This window comes from Myxocyprinus asiaticus, chromosome 50 (assembly GCF_019703515.2).
Source record: "Myxocyprinus asiaticus isolate MX2 ecotype Aquarium Trade chromosome 50, UBuf_Myxa_2, whole genome shotgun sequence".
In the NCBI taxonomy this organism is placed as follows: domain Eukaryota; kingdom Metazoa; phylum Chordata; class Actinopteri; order Cypriniformes; family Catostomidae; genus Myxocyprinus; species Myxocyprinus asiaticus.
Window position 1 is genome coordinate 26419569 of NC_059393.1, and position 23957 is coordinate 26443525.

Consider the following 23957-nt stretch of genomic DNA (forward strand, 5'->3'; position numbering starts at 1 on the left):
TGTCAGAAACTCACAAACGAACCCAAAATCAACTCAAAACAACTCAGAATGAATCTCCAAACCGATATATACGTGAACATTGGAGGGAACAAACAAAAACACAAAGTCCTCTACAACATTACCTTCAACTCAACAGAGGGTATAGACTTGCTGAATATCTGTTGTTGGTCAGAAATATCAAATATAGACAATTATTAACCAAATACAGACTAAGTGACCACCAACCGGCCATTGAAACAGGAAGAAAGACATGACGACCTAAAGAAGATCGAACGTGTCTATTGTACATCAGGTGAAGTAGAGACTGTGAAAAATACACCTCAGATATTCATTATATATGAACTTACAGTAACTCATCCCGAGTTTCATTCCCTCAGTGAAACAAAGTTCAAATCTTACTCGGTGAAGGACTCACTTCACCCTTAGTGGCCGATCACATTAACAAATGAACACATCCATCAGCAGTTTACTTGAACTACTGTTATTATTTGATGTATTTATTTACTGTATGTCATGCCAATAAAACAATCTGAATCAGTTGAACTGACATCCACTAATAATTATCAAGACATCACAGGACTAAAGCGACTAACAGTGCATTTAAGGTATTGTCTTTAATCAGTTTGTGTGTTCTTTAAGAATCAAACCGATGATCTTGGTGTTGCTAGCGTCGTGCTGTACCAGTTGAGCTGCACAGTGGCAGATTTAGGCATGGGCGACATGGGCAGCCGCCCGCGGTGGCATCTAACCTAACCCTAACAAGCTAGAACCGCCACTGGACTTACAGGAAATACAAGTTATTGAGCAAAAATCTCTTAGAAAACTCAAGTTAGTTCTGTGGAAACCCACTGATTTCATATTTCAAAGATATTCACATGGACTAAACACAGCTAGAGGACACTGCATCTGCTCACATACAGCCTCCATCAGTACAGTCTTCAGTGTTCTTAGTTTCTGCTCCTCTCATCTGTTTCAGCAGAGTTGATATCATGTGGGCGGAGCTTCTGTGAGAGGAGGATGATGTCATCGTCAGGCATGCTCGCTCCTGAAGCTGTGACATCACTGATGCATTCCAGAGACCCTCCCCCCAACACAACACAACCTCTCTCTCTCTCCCTCTCTCCCTCTCTCTCTCTCTCTCTCTCTCTCTCTCTCAGATGACTCTCTTTCTCTCTCTCTCTCTCTCCCTCTCTCTCTCTCAGATGACTCTCTTTCTCTCTCTCTCTCTTTATCTCACTCTCTCTCTCCCTTTCTCTCTCTCTCTCTCTCCCTTTCTCTCAGATGACTCTCTTTCTCTCTCAGATGACTCTCTCTCTCTCTCCCCCTTTCTCTCTCTCTCTCCCTTTCTCTCTCTCTCTCAGATGACTCTCTTTCTCTCTCTCTTTTTCTCACTCTCTCTCTCCCTTTCTCTCTCTCTCTCTCTCCCTTTCTCTCTCTCTCTCTCTCCCTTTCTCTCAGATGACTCTCTTTCTCTCTCAGATGACTCTCTCTCTCTCTCTCTCCCCCTTTCTCTCTCTCTCTCCTTTCTCTCTGTCTCTCTCTCTCCCTTTCTCTCTCAGTCTCTCTCTCTCTCTCTCTCTCTCTCTCTATATATATATATGTTTGTTTTTGTCCTTCAGCTCCTTCTCTTCAGATTTCTCTTGTGCTTTCGTGGTTAAATGCACTCTAGTCTCAAACTATCTGCTGATATGAGCCTCATTTCATAATAACACAATCACACAATGACATACAACATTCACAGAGAAGCCCAACATAGTGTTCATACAATTCATGTAGTTTATCCAGTTTTTATAGTTTGTACAGATCATGTAGTTTATATAAAGTTGATGTAGTTGATATAGTTAATTTTCTCTGTGTGTAGGGTGAGTTGAATGCAAGAGAGATTGTGGGGGTGGGGAAGAGACACACTGAGGGAGGTAGAGAAAATAACACAACAATGAGAGAGAGACAGACAGAGAGACAGACAGAGAGAGAGAGAGAGAGACGGGGAGTTGAGCTGGAAAAGGCAGGTTCAGTCACATCCTGTTGCCTCTGTACGATAAAGCAGAAGAAAAGTGTGTGTGTGTGTGTGTGTTCAAGTGACTACATGGCTTTGTGTTTGCAGGCATGCATGACTGCCTGTGTGTACTTGAGTGTGTGTGTGTGTCATACATTTTACTGCGCTTTGTCATTAACTGTTTAACTCTTCACCTCCACTGATCTGAAACTCAACACAGAAAGAGAGAGAGACAGAGAGAGAGAGACAGACAGGAGGGGGAGGGAACGAGAGAGGAAAAGGAGTGGCCTTGATTCTTACTGCTACAACTTTCTGTCTGTCTGTTTCTCTCTTCTGTCTTTCTTTAAGCATCTACAGCACTACAGATCGTGAGGAGAGCAGTTGAAGAGTGAACGAGTGAAAGAATCCTCTGATCTGTTCTTCAGGTATGTGTGCACTCAGAGAGAAAGAAAAGAGACATTATCAGACTCAAACACATCTCAGTGATTTCTCCACAGCACAACAGACACTCACAGATATTAGCACCAGTGTGTGTGTGTGTGTGTGTGTGTGTGTGTGTGTGTGTGTGGGTTTATCAGTGTTGACTGACACTATCGAGTTTAAACTTCTGCTGCTGATCTTGTCATTATTTTACATATTTGATCTGATGATATAATATATGGACTGCATTCATTGGCAGTTTATGATTTTATTGGATAATAATCATTGCATCAGAACATTCTGCAGTGTCATTCAGGTGAACTTACGACATCAGACTTGATCAGACACGCCCGGCACATGTTCATCTGTAGCTGTGAGTGCAAACTGTGTATTCTTGTGCTGTGTGTGTAATGTCTTCATTGTTGTAAAATGTAGTTTTGTTGTAGTTTCCCTCATAATTTAAACTGCTCTCATTCAAACTCTATCGATGCTTTCAAATGATTCTGATGAAAGAATGAACACTGACACAAACCACACAATCTCTTGAACATTGTTTTATTCTGTGTTCAGTCTGCTTTATTCTACTTTTGAGTTAAAACTGCAGTATGTCGTTTTAGCGCCACCAAGTGGAATCGCATAAATAATCACTGTTTTCCAACGGATTTCCTAAACACTCCCCCCATCTTCCTTTGGCCAATCAAACAGATAGTCCCGCCCCAAATTCACTACAATAATTGAGCCAGAAGTTAAAATGTCGGGCTGCTCAAACAAACATGAATGTTTTGAAAGCGCACAAAAGCCACAGTATTTACAATCTTTAGGAAGTCAAACTATCAATGGATTACTTAGATTTCTTGGATTAGTATTTGGCAAAACTTCATCTTAAATTTCACTCATCTTAATGTGTTTCAGCATCATGGCGTCTGCTGCTCCTCAGAAGCGGATGGTTTCGTCTGTTTTCATCACACTAGTGTCTCCATTCAAAGCGACCGTCACGCCGACACCTCACATGCACAGCAGCCCAACCCGAGACCTGCAGCAGGCTGCAGTACCGCTGCGCAGAACCTCCACATCCTCATGCGCATCTGCTGCGTCACAGGACGGACAGAGCTCCGCTCCTGCCCCCGTGAGCCCCCTGTATGCCCAGTCACGCCCCTCCGCCACTAACACTCAAACAACACCTACTGCAGTGCACGACTCTGCCCCCTACAGGCTGGACAACACAACACGCCACACAGACAAGCGCAGTCCAGACGGTAATGACACGCTACGCAAATACATCAAAGCAATCACTTCTAGCTATGTAAAAAGTTTCCATTTCTGGCATTTCAAAATTAGTCAGTGCGCACTTTGTAACACAACACACGTGCTGCATTCTCTGCATTGCTACAAGAGGCCCGATGGGGTACATTAGCATAAACCGTCTTCTTCTACAGTCAGTTTTCTCTTTCAGGTCATCTACTGTCATGGCGGAGCAACAGTTTGAAGAGAAACTTCCTGAGCAATTTAGTTCAAGTTCAAATTCAAGTTAATTAAACTGTTGACATGTGTGGAGGCGAAGGCGTGGTCGAGCGTTCGTCTGTGGAGAGAGGAAGCGGTAAGAGTTTTCGCCTGAGATGAACTGCTTTGTTCACAGTGAGAGACGTCAGAGAAATTAGGCATGTCTTTCAGGCAACCTCCGTACGTTGTGACGGCGAGAGGTGGTCTCCACAGGGGACCGAGGTGAACTGATTGGCTTTTAGATTCACCTCTGGTCCAAGCTCCTCCCTCTCCGGAACTACTGTCACCAAGGATACGGGGACCGCATCTTGCCGTCACAACGTACGGAGGTTGCCAGGTTGCAAAAGAATTTCTTTGACTTGTTCTCGCCTCTCCACGTCTCTCACTGTGAACAAAGAAACAGCAATTACTCAGGTGAAAACCCATATCGCTTCCTCTCTCCCCAGACGAACACTCAACCATGCCCTCGCCTCCACATGTTTATAGCAGCTATCTGAATAATAACACATTTGCTTTAATGGAACAGACATTTCAAGAAAACTCTATCGCCCCCTTGAGGATTGAGGGCTAAGGTATACTTTTTGTTTTCACGTGCCATTCTGTCTTGCGCACAATCGAGCGCTTAGCCTTTCAAAGTATATTCTTTTGACCGCAAGCCTGTACAGACCCATTCGATGCATGTGCAATGCAACTGCTTTGTGGTACTGTTTTAGTACAGACAACAGCAGGTGCATGTGCAGAGTCGCAGACTGTCCACTAGTCTGGAAAAACTGGGCTGCACGCAGACAGTCTGCATGTACTCTGCTGTTGATGAAATTTGCGTCACAGACACTATGCACGAGACTTACCAACACACAGAAAACCGAAGTATATTATGGTCTTTAACTATGATTCCGCCACAGAAACGCAAGAATGCATATTAGCTATTAATGGGACAGCACGCTTGAAATGTGTTGTCTTAACTTCCACATATGCATTACTTAACTATGTTTCCGTCTTTATCATGGGTAGTAAAGTTGTTTCTTTCATTGTTTTTTGTAATCTGTTACCAGTTGTTAGCAGTTACCCTCCACCTCCTTCTGCCCCTGACAATATCCCTGTCCTGCCTCCTAAACATGACCCCTGTGACCCCCGAGACCCCTACCCAAACCCCGGACCACCAGACGCCCCAGCAGAGGTGAGATTGATTGATGAACTTCCTGTTTCCTCTGAGTGAATCAGGTTTGATCATCAACATTTAACTTCTGTGCTTCAACTTTAAGCACAACATGCAGGCTGATTTGTGTTTTATTTGTGTTTGTAAACATGTTGAATGATCATATTTCCACTCATAGACAAGCAAACACTTATGATAATTTCCCTGTAAATCAATGAAACTCATGTTTTTCTAAAATATCCCCCTCCAGGTGACTAATGCAGGTCGTACTGTGATGGCAGCAGCGCCTCAAAGCAGCGGTGAGCTCAGAGCATTAGCAATATTAATTGAATTTGTGTCTTTAAGTCTTACAGCAATTTCAAGTGTTTATGTTTCTTTGTGTGCCTCAGATGTTTGTGGATTTTGTCGTAAGCCGGTTGCACTGTCCGAGCCCGCGATCGATGCACTGAACCGAACTTACCATGAAGCGTGTTTTCAGTGCAGACAGTGTCACATGCCGCTGGCCGCTAAAATGTACTACAACAAGTCTGGTATTCCACTGTGTGAGGACTGCTATCAGGTTACTTTCCAAAACCTTCCATATGATCTACTGTTTATAAAGCCTTTGTATGATCTTAAAGGGGCACTTCAATTCTGTCATTTACTCAACAACATTATATCAACACATAATGATGCTGTCACAAATACATTATAATCACATCAAGTGCACATGAGCTCTGATGAAGTGCTGTATACGACAGGCCAGTCTGGAGCCGTGCTGGGCGTGTGGGGATGTCATTAAAGATCATGTGATCCGAGCTCTGGAACGAGCCTATCACCCGCCATGCTTTGTGTGCACAACGTGCCGACAGCCAATCGGAGAGCAGAAGTTTGCACAGGGGGAAGTTGGTGAGGTTTACTGCCTACAGGACTACTACAGGTATTCCCAGTGTGAAGAAACTTAGGGTGTGTTCACACTTGCCATGTTTGGTTTGATTAAAACGAACTCTGGTGCGATTGCTCTGTGTGAATTCTGCCATCCGATCCTTGGTGCGCACCAAACAAGCAGACCGAGACCCCCTGAATAGTGGGTCTCGGTCCGCTTCCAAACGAACTCTGGTGCAGTTCGATTGATATATGAACACAACATGGACCAAAGACGTCTAAACGGACCAATAACAGGAAGTAATTTGCCTAATACTGACCTCAAGCATACCTGGTTCTTCTCATCATAGGAGCTATGTTGTCCATTACAGTTCGGTACAGGCGTCAGAACCACCGTCAGCCGTCCTTGCAGCATATCTTCATTTGTATGTGCAATGGAGGAATTCCTGCCGCTGTTTGACTCCTTTACACATTTTATTAGCTCTTCGTTTGTTCTCAGCTGGTAAAAATACCACCATATATAAATCCAATGAGCACATTTAGCCCAGCAGCCAGCATTGTTTTGGATGTTCGGCAAGTTGTGTTGCAAAATATACATCATAAAAGCTGTCCAATCAGGTTGTGACATTATCCTTATGCCTTTTGTTTTGTATCTTTAGGTTTGGAGATACATGCCAGTGTGGGAGGGGCCTGGGTAGCTCAGTGGTAAAATACGACGGCTATCACCCCTGGAGTTCACTAGCTCGCTAGTTCAAATCCCAGTGCATGCTGAGTGACTTCAGCCAGGTCTAGAGGGTAGAGTCACATGGGGTAACCTCCTCGTGGTCGCTATAATGTGGTTCGTTCTTGGTGGGGTGCGTGGTGAGTTGAACGTGGTTGCCGCGGTGGATGGCGTGAAGCCTCCACACACGCTATGTCTCCGTGGCAACACTCTCAACAAGTCACGTGATAAGATGTGCGGGTTGACGGTCTCAGACGTGGAGGCAACTGGGATTCATCCTCTGCCACCCGGACTGAGGCGAGTCACTACATGACCAGGAGGACTTAAAAGCACAATGGGAATTGGGCATTCCAAATTGGGAGAAAAGGGGGAAAAATCCAAATAAATAAAAAAATTCCAGTGTGAACGCTAAGCGAACCAGGACTAAATGTGTAATTTTCTTTTTTGGTCCGGACCAAGAGAACCAAGAGAACTGAACTACAAGTGTGAACACACCCTTTAAATATGAACTTAAATAATTTACACAATGTGTTTCTATTCTTACAGTGTATAAGAAGTATGACACATATAAAAGCATTCAGTCAATAGCTTGAAATATACTCTAAAAGTAAGTGAATGCAAACACTTCAGGCTACTTAAGCATAATGTCACACATTGCTGTCATGGCAGAGCAACAGTTTGAAAAGAATTTTGCTAAGAAAGTTAGTGAACATGTTCATAGCAACTACCTAAATAATAACGCCTGTGGTTTAATGACAAAGACATTTAAAGGAAACTCTGTCACCCCCTTGTGGTTCAAGGTTGTTACTGCCACAGTACCACATGAGCACGTGTTATTTACAACGGGACTGCATGCTTGCAATGTGTTGAAGAAGTGTATTTCTGGCCAGAGTCTGCATTACACACACTTTTACATTGATTGTTTTGTTTCCTGTAGGAAATACGCACCTCAGTGTAGTGTGTGTAGAGAGCTGATTATCCCGCGAGACGACGGAACAGACAGTTTTACTGTGGAGTGTTTGGGTCACTCGTATCACGAGGACTGTTATCGCTGTGAAGTATGAACATTAACTTTTGTCTCTCTCTGTGAGGTACTTGGTAAAATAAACAAACATGAAAATATCTGAGCTCAGGGTTCCTGTAGCTCAACTGGCAGAACATGGGTTCGATTCCAGGTGAACACATAAACTGATCACAATGTGTTGCTTAAATGCACTGTAAGTCGCTTTAGATAAAAGCATCAACCAAATGCATGTATTTAAATAAATGTAAACATTAGGTCTGTCCAGTTAACGCTTTAATTCAGTGCGATTAATTATATAAAAAAATATGCATAAAAAACGCAATTAATTATGTGCCTGGACTGTATTAAAGGGACAGTTCACCCAAAAGTGTAAATTATCTCATCTTTTACTCACCCTCAGGCCATCCCAGATGTGTATGACTTTCTTTCTGATGCTAAACACAAATATTTCAGCTCTGGAGGATGCAAGTGAATGGTGACCAGAACTTTGAAGCTCCAAAATCCATATAAAGGCAGCATAAAAGTAATCCATAAGACCCCAGTGGTTTAATCCATGTCTTCAGAAGTGATATGATAGATGTCCTTTTTTTTTTTTTTTTTTTACTGAAAATCTACACTTTCACTTTCACTTCCAAATACTTGTGTGGAAGTGACTTTCACTTTCACATTCAGCCACCTACTGGTCAGGGCTGGTCAAAGGTGGAAGTTGATATTAAAAATGGACTTAAATATTGAACTGTTTCTCACCCACACCTCTCATATCACTTCTGAAGACATGGATTAAACCACTGGAGTCTTATGGATTATTTTTATGCTGCCTTTATGTGCATTTTGGAGCTTCAAAGTTCTGGTCACCATTCACTTGCATTGTATGGACCTACAGAGCTGAAATATTCTTCTAAAAATCTTCATTTGTGTTCTGCAGAAGAAAGAAAGTCACACACATCTGGGATGACATGAGGGTGAATAAATGATGAGATAATTTACTCTTTTGGGTGAACTGTCCATTAAAGGAATATTCTTACCATCTAAGCAATTCAAGTTTGATGTACCACCTGTTTTAAGTAGGGGGCAGTAAGCGCAACTCCAGCTGTATAGAGAACAAACCACACTGACAGCAGACAGCACAAGACGAGGATGTGTCCAAAAACAGCTGGACAGTGCGCATTTCCATTTTTCTAAGATGCAACCAAAGTGAGACGCTCCAAAAGCATCCGTCTGATGCAGGAGTACATTGACACGTCCTTAGAAAAGCCCTTATAATAAAAATATCTCCGATTTATGAAATTCAATTGCAAAATGGATTGCTGTTGGCCAATGATAGGCTTATGTTCAATAATATAGAAAAAACCTTCTAGAGCCACATTTGATATTGTGTAATCAATGCAATGCATTTTAATTATATGATTTATTATATTTAAATATAACAATTTATATTAATCATTATATTGAATGATTGTTATTTGAGCACCTTTCATAGGAAATTTGTTTAATAAATCTGCATATATGTAATTAATTCAATCACAAATGTTATGGATTCACAACCGTAGTATGTATGTACATTGTGTGTATGAGAGCGGTAGTGCTCTTCAATCTGTCATACGTCACTGAGCGGCATTCTCTCTCTCTCTCTCTCTCTCTTTCAGGTGTGTGGTGTGCTTCTCTCTCCAGAGCCCAATCAACATGGCTGCCACCCACTGGACGGGCAGATCCTGTGTAAACCATGCCACCTTACACTGATCCAGACCGCACAGCGATAAACGAGTTCACAAGAGAAAACTGACCACACAGATTGTATTAGAAACACAAACAATGCTGACGGTGAATTATAGGAGCAAAGTTTAAAAACAACCTTGAGACCATTATAAATACTTTTACTTTTCTATTTTTATTATGTTTTCTATGTAGCTCCATTCCACTGATTATATCTATGTATCCAACGTATTAACTGTAATATGATATTTGCACTATCTGATGTATTATGCACAAAACTGCAAAGAACCAAAGATATGTATTCGACAGCTAAATCTATTCCATGTTATTTTTCCTTTGTTATAGCCCACAATATGCAAACACACCCTTATTCAATTCAAAATAAAGTAATATATGTAAAATTGTGCCGACTGCTTGGATGTGTTATTGTCATTATAATATCGTCAAATAAGATTTATTTTAGTTTTCTGTTTAATGTTCATATGTCGTTTGCTTTCCTGATAGCACGTGTACATCTCCCAGACGTCTGTTCGATGTGTGTTTACATCTGGAAGACTTATTTTAGGTTATTTGCTCAATAACTCAATAAGTGTGTCTCGGATGTCAATAAGACGTTCAGCAGATGTCTTTGAGACATTTATGATTTAGAATATTAGTAAATATGATCATTTTAAGATGTTTAGCAGATGTTTATTAGATTGTGATGCTTTCCAGGTGAAAAATGAACATCTTGGAAATGTACGTGTGCAATTTGGGTTACATATAGTCGTTATAATTCTTTATAGTTACATTTATTTCCCTAAAATATTCAACATTTAACTTAATATTAACCGTTGTGCATCAATTTAAAGAAGTTACTCAGAGGTCCTTAAAGGACAAAAATATCCACGTCAAAAAACTGCCATAATAATATTATATATTAATATTATTTTCCACTTTCAATGAGTTCATTTTTTATCCAACATCAGTCCTGATCATAACTACCAAATATTCATTCAATTTCAGGATTTTAACCCTTTAAATGCCAGTTTGTTTACATAATGCCACTGTTGTTTCTTACACACACACACACACACACACACACACACACACACTTCTCAATACACACATACAATACACACTCTGACATCCATACCAACACACACACACAATTTTATCTGCATCATTTATTCAGTTGTCCTGCAGTGCTCTATAATACAGCAAACAGAGAATAGGGGAAAAGCTTGTATTTGCTCCATAGGCTAAACATGAGGAAAATGGCGCCATCTGGTGGCAAATATTAAAAATGTAAATATTGAAGCCAGGGCTCTGGAATGAAAGCATAATATCATATAATTCATGATTTTATGCTTTAATGGCACTGGGATCAAATATTGCAGTTTTAATGGGTTTCAATGGGGACATTTTTGTCCTGAAGGTCCTGAGTGTAACTATTTTGTGTACACAGTGTATTATAGATGTATTACAGGAACTGAGGTTGAAATATCAAAATTACCCTAAAAATACACACCTTTGGCTAAATGTATGCCGTTGACATTAACATAGCTAAAATGATCGAAGGTCGTACAAGGGTTAAATAATATTCGTATTTATTCTGTTAAAAGGAGTATTTTCAAGAGATCGTGACCCTCGCTAGCATTGGTGTCCCATGATCACGGGGGCGCGCAGGGTTGCGGTGCTCGTCCCCGAGGGATCCTCTCCACGCGCGTTCCCGTACACGCACGCGCACGGCCGCGGGATCTTTTTCCTCACACGAGCTCACGGTGTATTTTACCTCACGGTCAGAGATTAAACGACGCGAAGGCGCATATGTGCATGAACGGGATCCGGTCGACACAGGATGGTTCGGGAAACCAGACACCTCTGGGTGGGAAATTTACCCGAACATGTTCGCGAGGAGAAGATCGTGGAGCATTTTAAACGGTGAGCAGCGCGCGCGGTGACGCGGGCCTCACGCGACAAAATAGCGCCAAAATGTCGATGAAACCGAATTAAAACTGCCGAATTACTCCTTAAAGCGGGTTAACATGTAAAAACACGCCAATACGGACTGGAATGAGCCGTTAGCTCACTAATATAATGATGTTAAGCGGTTAGCTGGTCTGCTGGTGATTAATGTTTAGCTAGTTAATTAATGACTGTTTCTCGACATGAAAACACGCATGAACACATGAATAACACATGTATTCTGTGCTGTATGTTCGTGTGTGCTAACAGTGTTCGGACGGGCTGATCCGTTTTAACAGCACTACAGTTTATATGTGTTCATACTGTGAGACTTTAGATACGAATCCTTCATAAAAACACTGTTCGGATCTTTATATTAAGTGTATGTTAGTTTAAACCGAATTACCTCAGTGTGAACACAACACTTTAAAACCGTTTAAAATCGCATTTCGAGTTTCCTGCTGAAACTAACTCCGGTTTAAATCCTGGATTTCCTGGAGTTCGCATACATTTGAGTGGTTGTGTGTTTTAGTTTAAACTGAAGTATAATAATGTCGAAAATGGTTTAAAATGTAGGCTACTTAAAACAGAAAGTAATCCCGGTAAGTGAACTATGTGACGCAGAACACAATACAGTTTACATTAGACTGCGAATTAACCCAAAAAAATATTTTTAAACACTGATAAACAGCCTACAGTATGCATTTCAATTTTTGTAATCCTTCTTTTTAAGTTCTTTCTACAACATTTTGCAAGTTAGAAAGTTAAATGCATTATTTTTTAAAGATTTTGACTAGGGCTGCTCCCGACTAAAGATTGTCGTGGTCGACTAGTAGTCGTTAGTTTAAGCCATTAGTTGACTAGTTGTCACACATTTATAATATTAATTTAATTACTTAAATATAGATATTGGGGGTCTGGGTATCTCAGCGAGTAATGACGCTGACTATCACACCTGGAGTCGCGAGTTTGAATCCAGGGTGTACTGAGTGACTCCAGCCAGGTCTCCTAAGCAACCAAATTGGCCCAGTTGCTAGGGAGGGTAGAGTCACATGGGGTAACCTCCTCGTGGTCGTGATTAGTGGTTCTCGCTCTCAATGGGGCGTGTGGTAAGTTGTGCGTGGATCGTGGAGAGTAGCATGAGCCTCCACATGCTGTGAGTCTCCGCGGTGTCATGCACAACGAGTCACGTGATAAGATGCGCGGATTGACAGTCTCAGAAGCGGAGGCAACTGAGACTTGTCCTCCACCAACCGGATTGAGGTGAGTAACCGCGCCACCACGAGGACCTACTAAGTAGTGGGAATTGGGCATTCCAAAATTGGGGAGAAAAGGGGATTAAAAAAATATTTATATATATATATTTTTGGGGGGCATCAGGAAATGGTTTGAGTTCCAGGGCTGAGAATAAGTAACATTGCTAACACTGTTCTACATTACAGAGAAATACTAAACCGTAATAATGAGCCTTTAAAATATACATTTTGCAAGCGCACGCAAGTGAGCCACAGCGACACCGGTAATAATTCTGAATGTTTCAGAAAAAGCAGCAAGGAGACTTGTCTGAACATTTTGTTAATTTATAGAGAAAAATGCACATTAAGTACTAATTTAGCTTCCCCATGAACACTTGGAAAAGCCTAATAGCGCATATTTATCTAGGTTATCTAACGTTAGAGCAAGCGGCCATGCTAAGTGGCTAATGTTAGGCTACTTACATGTTTCAAATGATAAGCCATGATTGAGGTTGATGAATGATAGGCGAACGTTTGCATGTCACCTTCTTGGGGTCATCCTTTACCCTCTCAAAATGATCCCATACCGAAATAATTACCACATGGACTAGCCGTGTAAACGATCTTGTCTGTCCGTCACTGACTGCGTGACTTCGCTACTTCCTGTGGAGTTTTATTTTTTCTGTGACCAACCGACCAATCAAAACTTTGTCGATCAAGACTCTTCTCATCGACTAACGTTTGGTCGTCTATTGGGGGCAGCCCTAATTTTTTACACCTATGGGCATTGTAAATCCACATATCTGTTAAATTAGTGGTTGATTGATATGTACAGTTATCTTTTTATTGGCGGCATATTACCTGAAAATACGCAGTGTTTTCACTATTTCCTCTTTTTCTCAGGTATGGGCGGGTGGAGAGTGTCAAGGTCCTGCGGAAGCGTGGATCTGAGGGTGGCGTCGCAGCGTTCGTGGATTTTGTTGACATCAAAAGTGCTCAGAAGGCGCATAATGCCGTCAACAAAATGGGGGACAGAGACCTTCGTACCGATTACAATGAGCCGGGGTCAGTGCCCAGTGCTGTCCGGGGTCTGGAGGACAGCACCCCATCTAGCAGTCATGGAAGGGAGGTTACGGGGTTCTTGAGGGGCACCGTGGGGCCGGTATATGGACCTCCGGTATCTCTCCACACCAGAGAGGGGCGCTATGAACGCAGACTAGACGGGTAAGTGGACGCAGGCTCCCTCTGCACTACAGAGGGACCTTGGTGTCAGATAACAGAGGGTTGATATTGGGTTAAACACATGAGAATGAACCAGTTCCATTACAGATTCATAAGACCAGATTCTAGAGATCCCTCTTCATTCTCTGAGGCCTGACTTCGCAAACGGAATTATTAATCCTTGTCTATCATGTAAGAATGAGTGGATTAGATTGGTGTGTTCAAAATGTGGGATTACTGTGTGAGCCATATTGGATAATACCCCACTGGAAAATATCCTGGTCAGTTTGGATATTACGATGCCGGAGAACGGGTGAGTTTTGGATATTAGTCGTTCCCCGAAATGTCGGATATTACTCCTTGGATCGCGCGCTTTGGAAGTATATGCCAATAATGGATTAATTGCAAGATTTTTAATGGGAAAGTAGTTTCCAAGGTATCTAAAGTCTTTTATTCCCTTTTCATTTGCCTTGCACGATTCTCCCATCACTCATTTGGTCATTGTGCTAACTGTTTGTCATGGTCTGCCGTGGATGTGTATCACTACCGTGGATTAAGACGAAGCCAGAAAAACGCAAGACTCATAAAGGTCGCTGGATTTAGGACAGGATGTAAGTGAGGGTCCATGTGGAGTAAGTGTTTGATGTCAGGGCTCCATCATTTCCATTCGTTTTCACCACACATCATTCTTAGAGAGGGACATAAACATGAATCACGCAGAGCTGGAACCAGTGGATGTTTAACCGAAGCTTTGAAGACCAGAAGACCACATGGCTGGAATGAGGAAGATTCCTACCACGTAAAAGTTGGATGTAAACTCATGTTGGATGTAAAGGTGTAGATTTGCTGGATTACCTGATCTAATGTGGATGTACACGCTCGGATGGGCGGATGAACTTTAGATATCATGGAAGCTTCTTCCTTTCAGGAATTTCCAGAAGTCTTCCTGAATGTGTTCTCTGAGGAACTAATACATGGAATACAGACTGGAATTACAGACTTGTTTTTTTGCCAACTTAATACACCGAAGCTGAATTTCTTTCCCCCTGCCCCATTGAGTGTACAGCCTTGAGATTGGTGTTTGGATTATTCCTCACGCTACCACTGGAAAACTGCATTTTAGAGAATATCCTGAGTCAGGAATATATATTTTTTAGCAGATCTTGAGTACATTACAAACAGTCGAAGGATCGCCTCTGCCGACGCAGCCCTATTTCACCTGACGGATGAAGATTTTTTTTTTATTTTTTGCACAATGGGAATCAGGACTTTATCCGCCGTTTTTCCAAGCACCGCATTTCGGCGTCAGTGTTTTTGGCTCACACAAAATTCCTCCTATATTGTATTGGGAATATGTAGGGTCAGTTACTGCTCTCAAAAGGTTGGTATTGCGTTGCATTATGCATCTCTGTGCTTTCTCTCTCTTACCTAGACATGCACCCTGTCTCTTAACCCCTGTGATTCACTAACCTGTAGTTAAATGACATCTTTTAGCTAGTCGCTTGTGTTATTAACCCTTCTGTCCCTCTGTACGTCTGTCTCGGAGCGCTTTCCTGCTTCTGGTTTTGTACTTGTTCTTCAATTCTAATTTCTACCCCTTCAGGAGTCATTATTCAGAGAGAGAGATAGTGAGCATGGTTTATCAGATTACTAAAGTACATATTGATTTATCAACAGTTTTTTCTTTTTTGTCCCATTGGCAGATGTCAGTTCATCTATAAGGTCAACTGTAATAATATCAAAACTAGGGTTGGGAACCGAGAACTGGTTCTTGTTCAGAACCGGTTCCATTTAAAAAAAAAAATACCAGAATCGTATGATCTTCATGACTTTTGGTTCCATTAACGGTTCTCCAGTGTGCAGTTTTCTGCCGATATGGCTGGAACAGCATCCTGAAATACTCTGACAGTGTTTCCAGCAGCACATCTCTGCAGCAGCGCTGTCCTCGACCGACTCTACAGCGTAAAACATACAGATCTACCAGTGTATTTAAATACCAATCGAACGAGTCTCGAGCCGGCTCGTTTTACAGCGCGAAACATACAGCGCTTCTGGTACAGTTCGATTCCCGAAATAATTATTCAAAGAGCCGGATCTTTTGAATCAACAGCACAAAACATACAGCGCTTCCGGTATACAAGTAATCTTATACTGATGTGCAAGTTATGAATGTCCAACTCGACATTAAATAAGAACTGTTGAAGTCTCACAAGTCTGAAATACAACATTAGGCTACCAAACACCATCTAAACTGTCTCTGGAACTGTTACTGTTTATGTAATGATGATCCGTGTCTCTCTTACATCAAGCTGTGCAGTTACTGACTGATTGTTCATATGACAGTGTATAATTAATGATACACAAGTTTTGTTGTAATAAGTGGAATTTTATAAAATAAAAAATGAATTAATGAAATATGCCATCACATTTCGTGTTGGTTTAGAGTTATTTAAAATAGAGTAATGATCTATTATTAGATTGTATTTATCTCTCAAAGTCTGCAAACACACCTTTTATAAGAACTGTATTACATTTATTTCTGATTTGTTTTATCTGATCTGTACAATTATGAAATGATCTCATTATTTGGTAACAGACAGCAGAGGGCAGTAAATGCAATAAGAATTGCATTTCTCATTTCTAGATAATTCTTTTTTTAAAAAAGTACTTGAAAGTATTACTGGAATCGTTACTGGAACCGTTAAGGAGCTGGAATCGTTAAGAGGAATTGGACTCCAGTCAGGTCTCCTAAGCAACCAAATTGGCCCGGTTGCTAGGGAGGGTAGAGTCACGTGGGTAACCTCCTTGTGGTTGCTATAATGTGGTTCTCGCTCTCAGTGGGACGCGTGGTGAGTTGTGCGTGGATGCCGTGGAGAATAGTGTGAAGCCTCCACACGCGCTACGTCTCCGTGGTAACGTGCTCAACAAGTCACGTGATAAGATGCGCGGATTGACGGTCTCGGACGCAGAGGCAACTGAGATTCGTCCTCCGCCACCCGGATTGAGGCGAGTCACTACACCACCACGAGGACTTGGAGCGCATTGGGAATTGGGCATTCCAAATTGGGGAGAAAAAAAGGGCGAAAATCCCAAAAAAAAAAGTCGGAACCGAAATTGTTAAATTCCTTATGATTCCCAACCCTAATCAAAACCAGGTTTAAACATTGAAAACTGGTTGTAGTAGTTGCATGATTCAGCATAATAGACCCTCACCTTCTCCTAAATATCTATTTGCCATAATCTCATGTTTCTCAAATTGTGGTATACGAAACTACCCCGACCTGGCCCAGTAGAAAAACGTTTGAAGATGACTTAAGTGTTGAAAGGCATATTTCACTCCCTTGGTATAAATCAATGAGATGTGATTTACTTGATGGTTATAATGTCAAAAGTTCGATTCTAAGTTTGTGTATTCCCTCTTTCTGTCGTCTCTTTCTGTCTCTCTCACAGCAGCTCTGACAGTCGGGATCGTGCATATGAACACAGTCCGTACGGACATCATGAACGCAGCGGCACTTTTGACAGGCCGCGGCATTACAACACAGACTATTATCGGGACCGCTCTGTGTTTACCTCTGGGGTCAGCTCGAGCCCGGCGGCTAGCACTATTAGCGGTGGCTTTGACACTCCAGAGTCTCACTTTGAGTCTCGAATTCGTGATCCTTTCAACCTGCCCAGTTCTACTCGCCGTGACCCTTACAGGGACGACCGGGGTCGGCGTACAGATCGGACGTACCACCATCGGAGGAGTCGGTCCTCGCATTCTTCCCAGTCACGACACCCGTCACCTCAGAGGAGTACAGGACAGACCCCTAAAGCCCCTCACTCCCCTAATAGAGCCCCTGTTTCCCCCGGACGAGGCCCGCGGTCACGATCACGCAGCCCGTCTTCAAGCTCTGATTCAGTCAGCAGCACCAGCAGCACTGGAAGTGGCAGGTAATGCTGATTTTCTCTACTTTATATGAGGTTTGTAACTCCGTTATCAACATGTGGAATAGTTTTTAGACTAATCAAGCAGGTTATTTGTGGACAGATCTGTGATCTGCTCTGACTGCACCAGAGAAAATTAAAGTTTACAGAGGTTTAATGGTAGTGCTATATAAATCTACTATATACAGTATAATGTTGAATATTGTGTACAATAACGCTATGGGGTTATTAATCCGAATGTCAAATGTTATGGCTGATTTGATTTCATCAGGAAATTGTTATTTAATGGATAAGCATGCACTTCCATTGAATCTTTATTTTTTAAAATAATTTTTAGATGTTAGCATCAACCATTCTGTATTTTCAGTTAGCAGAATTATTAGTAGGGATGCACCAATACCACTTTTTCTCTTCCGATCTCATTCCGATATCTAAAATCTCAGTTTTGGTCGATACAGATATGATCTGATACCTGTTGTTGTTTTGTATTATCAGTATCTTTACCTCATTGTGAGTACTTTTTAATATGTAAAGAAACACAAACCTCTAACTACACATTATTTCAATATAAATGTATAGCTTATTAAGAAAAACTTTAATCTACTGGATAATGTAAGTCATTTTTATTTGTATAGCGCTTTTCACAACACACATCGTTTCAAAGCAGCTTTACAGGAAATCATGCTTAAACAGAAAATGAAACTAATATCTATAAAGTCTTAATCATCATTGTGTAATTTGATTAAATATGATTGTAAATTGTGTTTATAGTTTAAAATGAGTAAACTAATTAAGTGTTGAGGGTCAGTATTTAACAGATTTTGTATGAACTGTAAGATTAATGACTAATGTCTTTGAAGTTCATCCTGGATTAACTGCAGAAGTTCACATAGATGCAATTGTCCTTTGTTAGTTGACTGATGAAGGCTTTTGTTGGCAATTAATTGATAGTCTTTATATTCCATTATAAGAGTGTAGTCCATCATTAGACCGAGGTGATGCAGGCAGAGATCAGTGAGGTGCATCACAGTTCAACCTGCAGGTCATTTCGGTGAGGTTCGGTGAGGTCTATCCTAAATCCAAGGTTCAGGCAGTGGCATATGAAGTATCCCATGTCTTATGGTTGGAGTTGGCATCAGTTCATGCTCTGAAGTCCATCGTAATAGACTGAAGTGATGTTTGGCTGGCATCGGTTGCATTTAGTCGTCATCACTCAGAGACACATAATAGTGGAGTCCAACACAAGCAGGAACGGAGCTGGATCTGACCGGCTCTGATGACCTCGGGATAGGAGTCCCGAGATTGAAACAAATAGAATAATATTAGTGTAGATGCCATTTACATTTTATTTGCAGAGTTATAGATCATGATGGATGTTTCTGGTTCTGGCAGGCCTAATTAAAGCAGCCTAATTGTGAGTTGATGGATAAATTAGGTGTATATCTGGATAAATAGATGAGTCTTTAGTCTAGACTTAAACTGAGTGAGTGTGTCTATAAATAATAAAAGCATCTGCCAAATGAATAAATGTAAATGTAAATGTGTCTGCATCTCGAACAGTGTTAGGGAGACTATTCCATAGTTTAGGGCCAAATATGAAAAGGATCTACCTCCTTTTGTGGATTTTGATATTCTAGGAACTATTAACAGGCCAGAATTTTGCGATCGTAATGAACGTGATGGAATATAGCGTGTCAGAAGGTCACTTAAGTACTGTGGCGCTAGACCATTCAAAGCTTTGTATGTAGTTCACAGAATTTTAAAATTAATATGAAATTTAACAGGTATCCAATGTAACGATGATAAAATGGGGCTAATATGACCATATTTCTTGGTTCTCGTCAGCACTCTGTCTGCTGCATTTTGAATCAATTGAAGTTTATTTATTGATCTTGCTGGACATCCTCCCAGTAATGCATTACAATAATCTAGTCTTGAGATCATGAACACATGAATTAGTTTTTCAGCATCAGCAACAGAGAGCATGTGTCGTAATTTAACAATATTTCTGAGGTGGAAGAATGCTGTTCTTCAAACATTGGTCATTAGATTTTCAAAGGACAGATTGGTATCAAATATAACACCTAAGTTCTTCACTGTAGAAGACAATGTAACAGTACATCCATCAAGAGTTAAATTATATTTTAGCGGCTTATTTTTAGAGGTTTTTTGTCCAATAATTAGCAGTGTTAGAAACCCTAATACACACAAATACACGCACTTCCTCACAGTGACGTCACCACATAACGCGTCAAACTCGCTTAATTTCAAGTGATCTGCGAGCTCATTTCTGAAACATAGGATGGCAGGGGATCGCAATATTTCACTGAACAATCAGTTAACGCTTTCCTCGTGAATATAAATGACCGTTCCCCTGTCATCTGTATTACCTATGGTAGTTGTGGCAGAAAAAAACGTTGTAAATGTATTTTCATTACAAAAATGCCATAGTTCTTTATATAGAAACCATAGTTACTAACCATGGTAGTGAGGAGCCTTACATGGTTACCATGAACTTTTACAAATAGAGATCGACCGATATTGATTTTTTAAAACCAATATGATAACGATTATTTGTATGTTTACACATCCGATTACCAATATGCAGAATAGATTTTTTAAATATATTTTTTTATTTTTTATTAATTAAAATTTGTATTTCATCTTTATTTTACAGTTCAACAGAAAAAATGTGCAAAAATGTTATTAAAATAATAGGGCTTTTCCACTGCACGGTACAGCTCGACTCTGTTCGCTTTTTTGGGGTTTTCCACTGTGGATAGTACCTGGTACCTTTTTTTTAGTACCACCTCAGTCGAGGTTCCAAGCGAGCCGAGCCGATACTAAATGTGATGTCAACACCCTGCAGATCACTGATTGGTCAGAGAGAATCGTCACTACCAGCGTCACTGGGTTTGCGACACGGGACATCAACCTGCTAGTTTAAGTTAGCGACAGCAATATCATTTGTTCACACGACTTTCGAATTGTAAAAAGAAATGTCTGTGCAAAACCATGCCATGGTCAATAAACAAGGTGCAGACGTTCCTCTTGTTAGCGACGAATGAAACAATGCCAAATGAAAAAGTCTTTCAGGAAGTGTCTCAGCAGCTGTTGGCCGCACACGGCTTCCACCGGACCTACCAACAGTGTAGGGAAAAGTTAAAAAAAACTTAAAAGTGACTACAGAACCATCAAGGACCACAACAGCTGGAGTGGTTCAAACAGAAGAAGGTGGAAGTGGTTCGACCAAATGGACGCCATGTATGGCAATAGACCGGTGAGCAATGGGAGGGAGAGTGCCCTGGACTCGGCGTTGTTGGAGTCCACGATGGAGGATGGTACGTTTTGTTACGTTAACTCTATATTCTGCTTGAAAGCTTCACTTTATTTAGTTGACCAGCTACTGGAAAGCTTGCTTCTAAAACAACCAGGCCAATTTAACTGTTACACTTGTGTAAAATCACCATGCAACAACTGCTTTATGCAGCACAATGAGCTAGTAGCTAACAGCTAGCGGTCATGTTATTGTTTATGGTCAGTAATGTTTGTCACGTTTAAGATGATGTCACGGCAGTAGAGGCGGTGCAACTATGACGATTAGCCTATAATCCCACCCACGTTGAGGCGACACTAAACTGCAGTGGAAAAGCAAGCTCAGAAAAGTAAAGTGAGCAGAGTCGAACCGTAACGTGCAGTGGAACAGTGCCATAATAATAACTTACCATGTTTTTTATATAATAATTACAACATAACAACAACAGTAATAGGCTAAATAAATTGACAACGTCTGATTTCAAATGGTGAACATAAACGACAAGGGAGTCATTGCATGAATGTAATCTATTTTAAATTAGGCCTACAGTTTAAAGGATGCGTTTTAAAATAGGCTAAAGGCAAAACATTCTCTGGAATAATTATACATTCTCAGGAAAGTTAAAAACAATAAATACAGTGCCACGATTAAAGCGTCCATCCCGAATGGCATCAGAATTATTAATAATGTTTCGTCGGTCTTTAGAGTGTAGCAGCTGCCTCAGGAAACACCTACTGACAGAGCTATTATTTTTTGTTTTACAGTGAGCAGCACATCTTATAGCAAATGACACGCAAATCTCATCAATGCTCTCATTATGTTTCCATCAATGTAGCAAATTTAATTTATGTGAAAAACCATATCACAATGTGTGAATAAAGCTGGGTTTCCATCCAAGGGTGTTCAAAAGGATGAAATCGTCACTTCCGGAGAAATTGTAGCCACTGTGAGTGTTTTATTGATACTTTCTGTAATTAAATTAAATAATGATTCGGTTTAGAGCATGCAGACAAAACACTCTAAAGAACTTTGTCTCATGTTTGGCAGCGACAGCACGTCACACACTTCTAGGAGTGCTATATATGTGCATTCATCCATCCTTATGACTATACCGTGCAGATATATTTGATAAAAGTGTCAATAAACCTTCTCTTCCATACAGTTCAAGTTTGTTTTCGACTTATTTGCTCTGCAAACTGTTTGTAGGCTTCAGATTTTCTAGACACCGTTATTTCAGGATGACCAGAGCAACATTTCAGTTTCAGCATTTCATTGCAATGATTGGTCTGCTGGTTAGTCCAGTAATGAGTTTTTCAGTCACATGACCTTTTTGATGCGCATCTTTTATTCCTAACAAATTCAGTAGGAGTTTAACCGGTAAATGTGTTTCCATCATAGTTTGTTTCCATCCAGCAGTTTGTATGCGATATCCCAAAATGTGCAAATAAATAAGTTGATGGAAACATAGCTGTCACCCGACACAAAGCTATTTTAGACACGTTTATTGTGACATGAGTATTTTGCCCCATGAATTTACGTCTGTGTTCACGCAAAACTTTTACTCAAATGGTGTCACGAAGATAATTTCCACAGAGCTATAATCGCATAGATGATGATTCATAGTGAAATAAAGTTTAATAGTAAATGTTAATAAATAATTTAGGGAATTTGAAACAAGTGGATCTTGTTAAAAGCTGTGCTGGCATATGGTCAGGGGTGTAAAGTAACTGAGTAAAAATACTTAAGTATTATTTTTTTGATCTGACCATCTGAGCAATCAACAACAGATGAAATGAGGGATTTGGATATAAAAAAAATCTATTCAATAAAAAATCTTATGGACTGATGAAAAGAATGTATAGTTCCTACCAGATGGGTTCAAAAGTCTCCAAATATCCGTAAGACCAAGATTTTTACACATCCTGTAAAGCATCAGTGTTGCTCTAGGGGGCTTACACACTTTTGCTTCACTATGATCAAGGACTGAGTCCATCAAAAGATTAAAGTCTCCTCCCAATATTATATCATGAGGGGTGCCAGCGGCTTGCAACAACCCTTCAAGATCTATAAAAAAGCCCTGATCATCAGCGTTAGGTGCGTAAATATTAGCCAAAATCAACCTTTGCCCCTGAATTTCTGCTAAAACAATAATGACTCTTCCTAAGTTATCATTTGAATTGTAGATGTTTACTTATCAGTGTAATGACTCCCCTGCTTTCTTTAAGAAACACTATCATATTTCTTAATTTAAGAAGAGAAATATCCTTTTTATGGGGTGCCCCAACCCATTCACATTCCACGTGCAGAAAGACAATCCCACTCATATTAACATTTGACATTTTGACATATTAGAAAAAATAGATTGTGTGTCAAGAACAAAATTATACAGACCATTAGTGCAACAATCAGACCCCGAACTTCCCTCCGAACAAAACAAACAGAAAAAAGACGCACGACAGCGCCAACCGGCTACAATCCCTCTAAACTCAAAAGGTCCATGAACACCTACGAGAGCCCCCGCGACAACCTTGCCATCAGATTGCTCAAGTCCGGTGTTTCTATAAAAATTGTGTGAGACAGAATTACACAACAAAATATAATCTATAAAACAGACTCCAGCCAATAGGAGGCATAAGCACAAAGAATGTGCAGATTCATCCACAGCACTGTCCTGAAGGAGTGATATTCCACAAAACTCCAGCCGTTAGGTGGAACCAACACAAAAAGAAACAAAGGTGCTCGAATGTTCAGTGAGTCGGTCCACTGGCTGCACCATGAGTACCACAAAATAACTTATTCCATTGACTTTATGAAGGACATCGCTTGCTGTGGGCATGTGAATGTTTTACGGCCATCCTTAGCATCTATTCTCAATTTGGCCGGGAAAAAAGTGCAAAAGCAACCTTCCGTTGAT

The 23957-nt window shown here is 40.8% G+C and overlaps 2 protein-coding genes across 7 annotated transcripts in view; both read left to right on the forward strand.

The window, feature by feature from the left end:
- The first annotated feature begins 2273 nt into the window (after nt 1-2273).
- On the forward strand, nt 2274-9799 carry LOC127439150 (filamin-binding LIM protein 1-like). 2 transcript variants are annotated; one of them, XM_051695264.1, is made up of 8 exons: nt 2274-2421; nt 3329-3672; nt 4969-5093; nt 5323-5371; nt 5462-5631; nt 5813-5991; nt 7595-7715; nt 9328-9799. In XM_051695264.1, exons 2-8 carry the CDS (start codon nt 3333-3335, stop codon nt 9439-9441), a joined length of 1098 nt encoding a protein of 365 aa, XP_051551224.1. In that variant the 5' UTR covers nt 2274-2421; nt 3329-3332; the 3' UTR covers nt 9442-9799. The 2 variants fall into 2 exon arrangements, with proteins under 2 accessions (XP_051551224.1, XP_051551225.1); XM_051695265.1 differs by lacking the exon at nt 2274-2421 and adding an exon at nt 2735-2789.
- Nucleotides 9800-11132: 1333 nt separating this feature from the next.
- The window catches only part of LOC127439109 (msx2-interacting protein-like), a 29210-nt gene continuing 16385 nt past the window's right edge, over nt 11133-23957 (forward strand). For 2 of the 5 annotated variants that reach the window (XM_051695165.1, XM_051695167.1), the window contains exons 1-3: nt 11133-11317; nt 13480-13800; nt 17248-17733. In XM_051695165.1, the coding sequence (XP_051551125.1) occupies nt 11235-11317; nt 13480-13800; nt 17248-17733 (890 nt within the window). In that variant the 5' untranslated portion in view covers nt 11133-11234. The other 3 variants (XM_051695168.1, XM_051695169.1, XM_051695170.1) reach the window with 3 other exon arrangements.

What these genes read in the sequence shown, in the direction of transcription:
- LOC127439150 (XM_051695264.1), top strand. Translation starts at nt 3,333, where the DNA reads ATGGCGTCTGCTGCTCCTCAGAAGCGGATGGTTTCGTCTGTTTTCATC. An exon ending in CACCAGACGCCCCAGCAGAG is followed by an intron (nt 5,094 to 5,322) that starts GTGAGATTGATT and finishes ATCCCCCTCCAG; the next exon opens with GTGACTAATGCAGGTCGTAC. An exon ending in TGCCTACAGGACTACTACAG is followed by an intron (nt 5,992 to 7,594) that starts GTATTCCCAGTG and finishes TGTTTCCTGTAG; the next exon opens with GAAATACGCACCTCAGTGTA.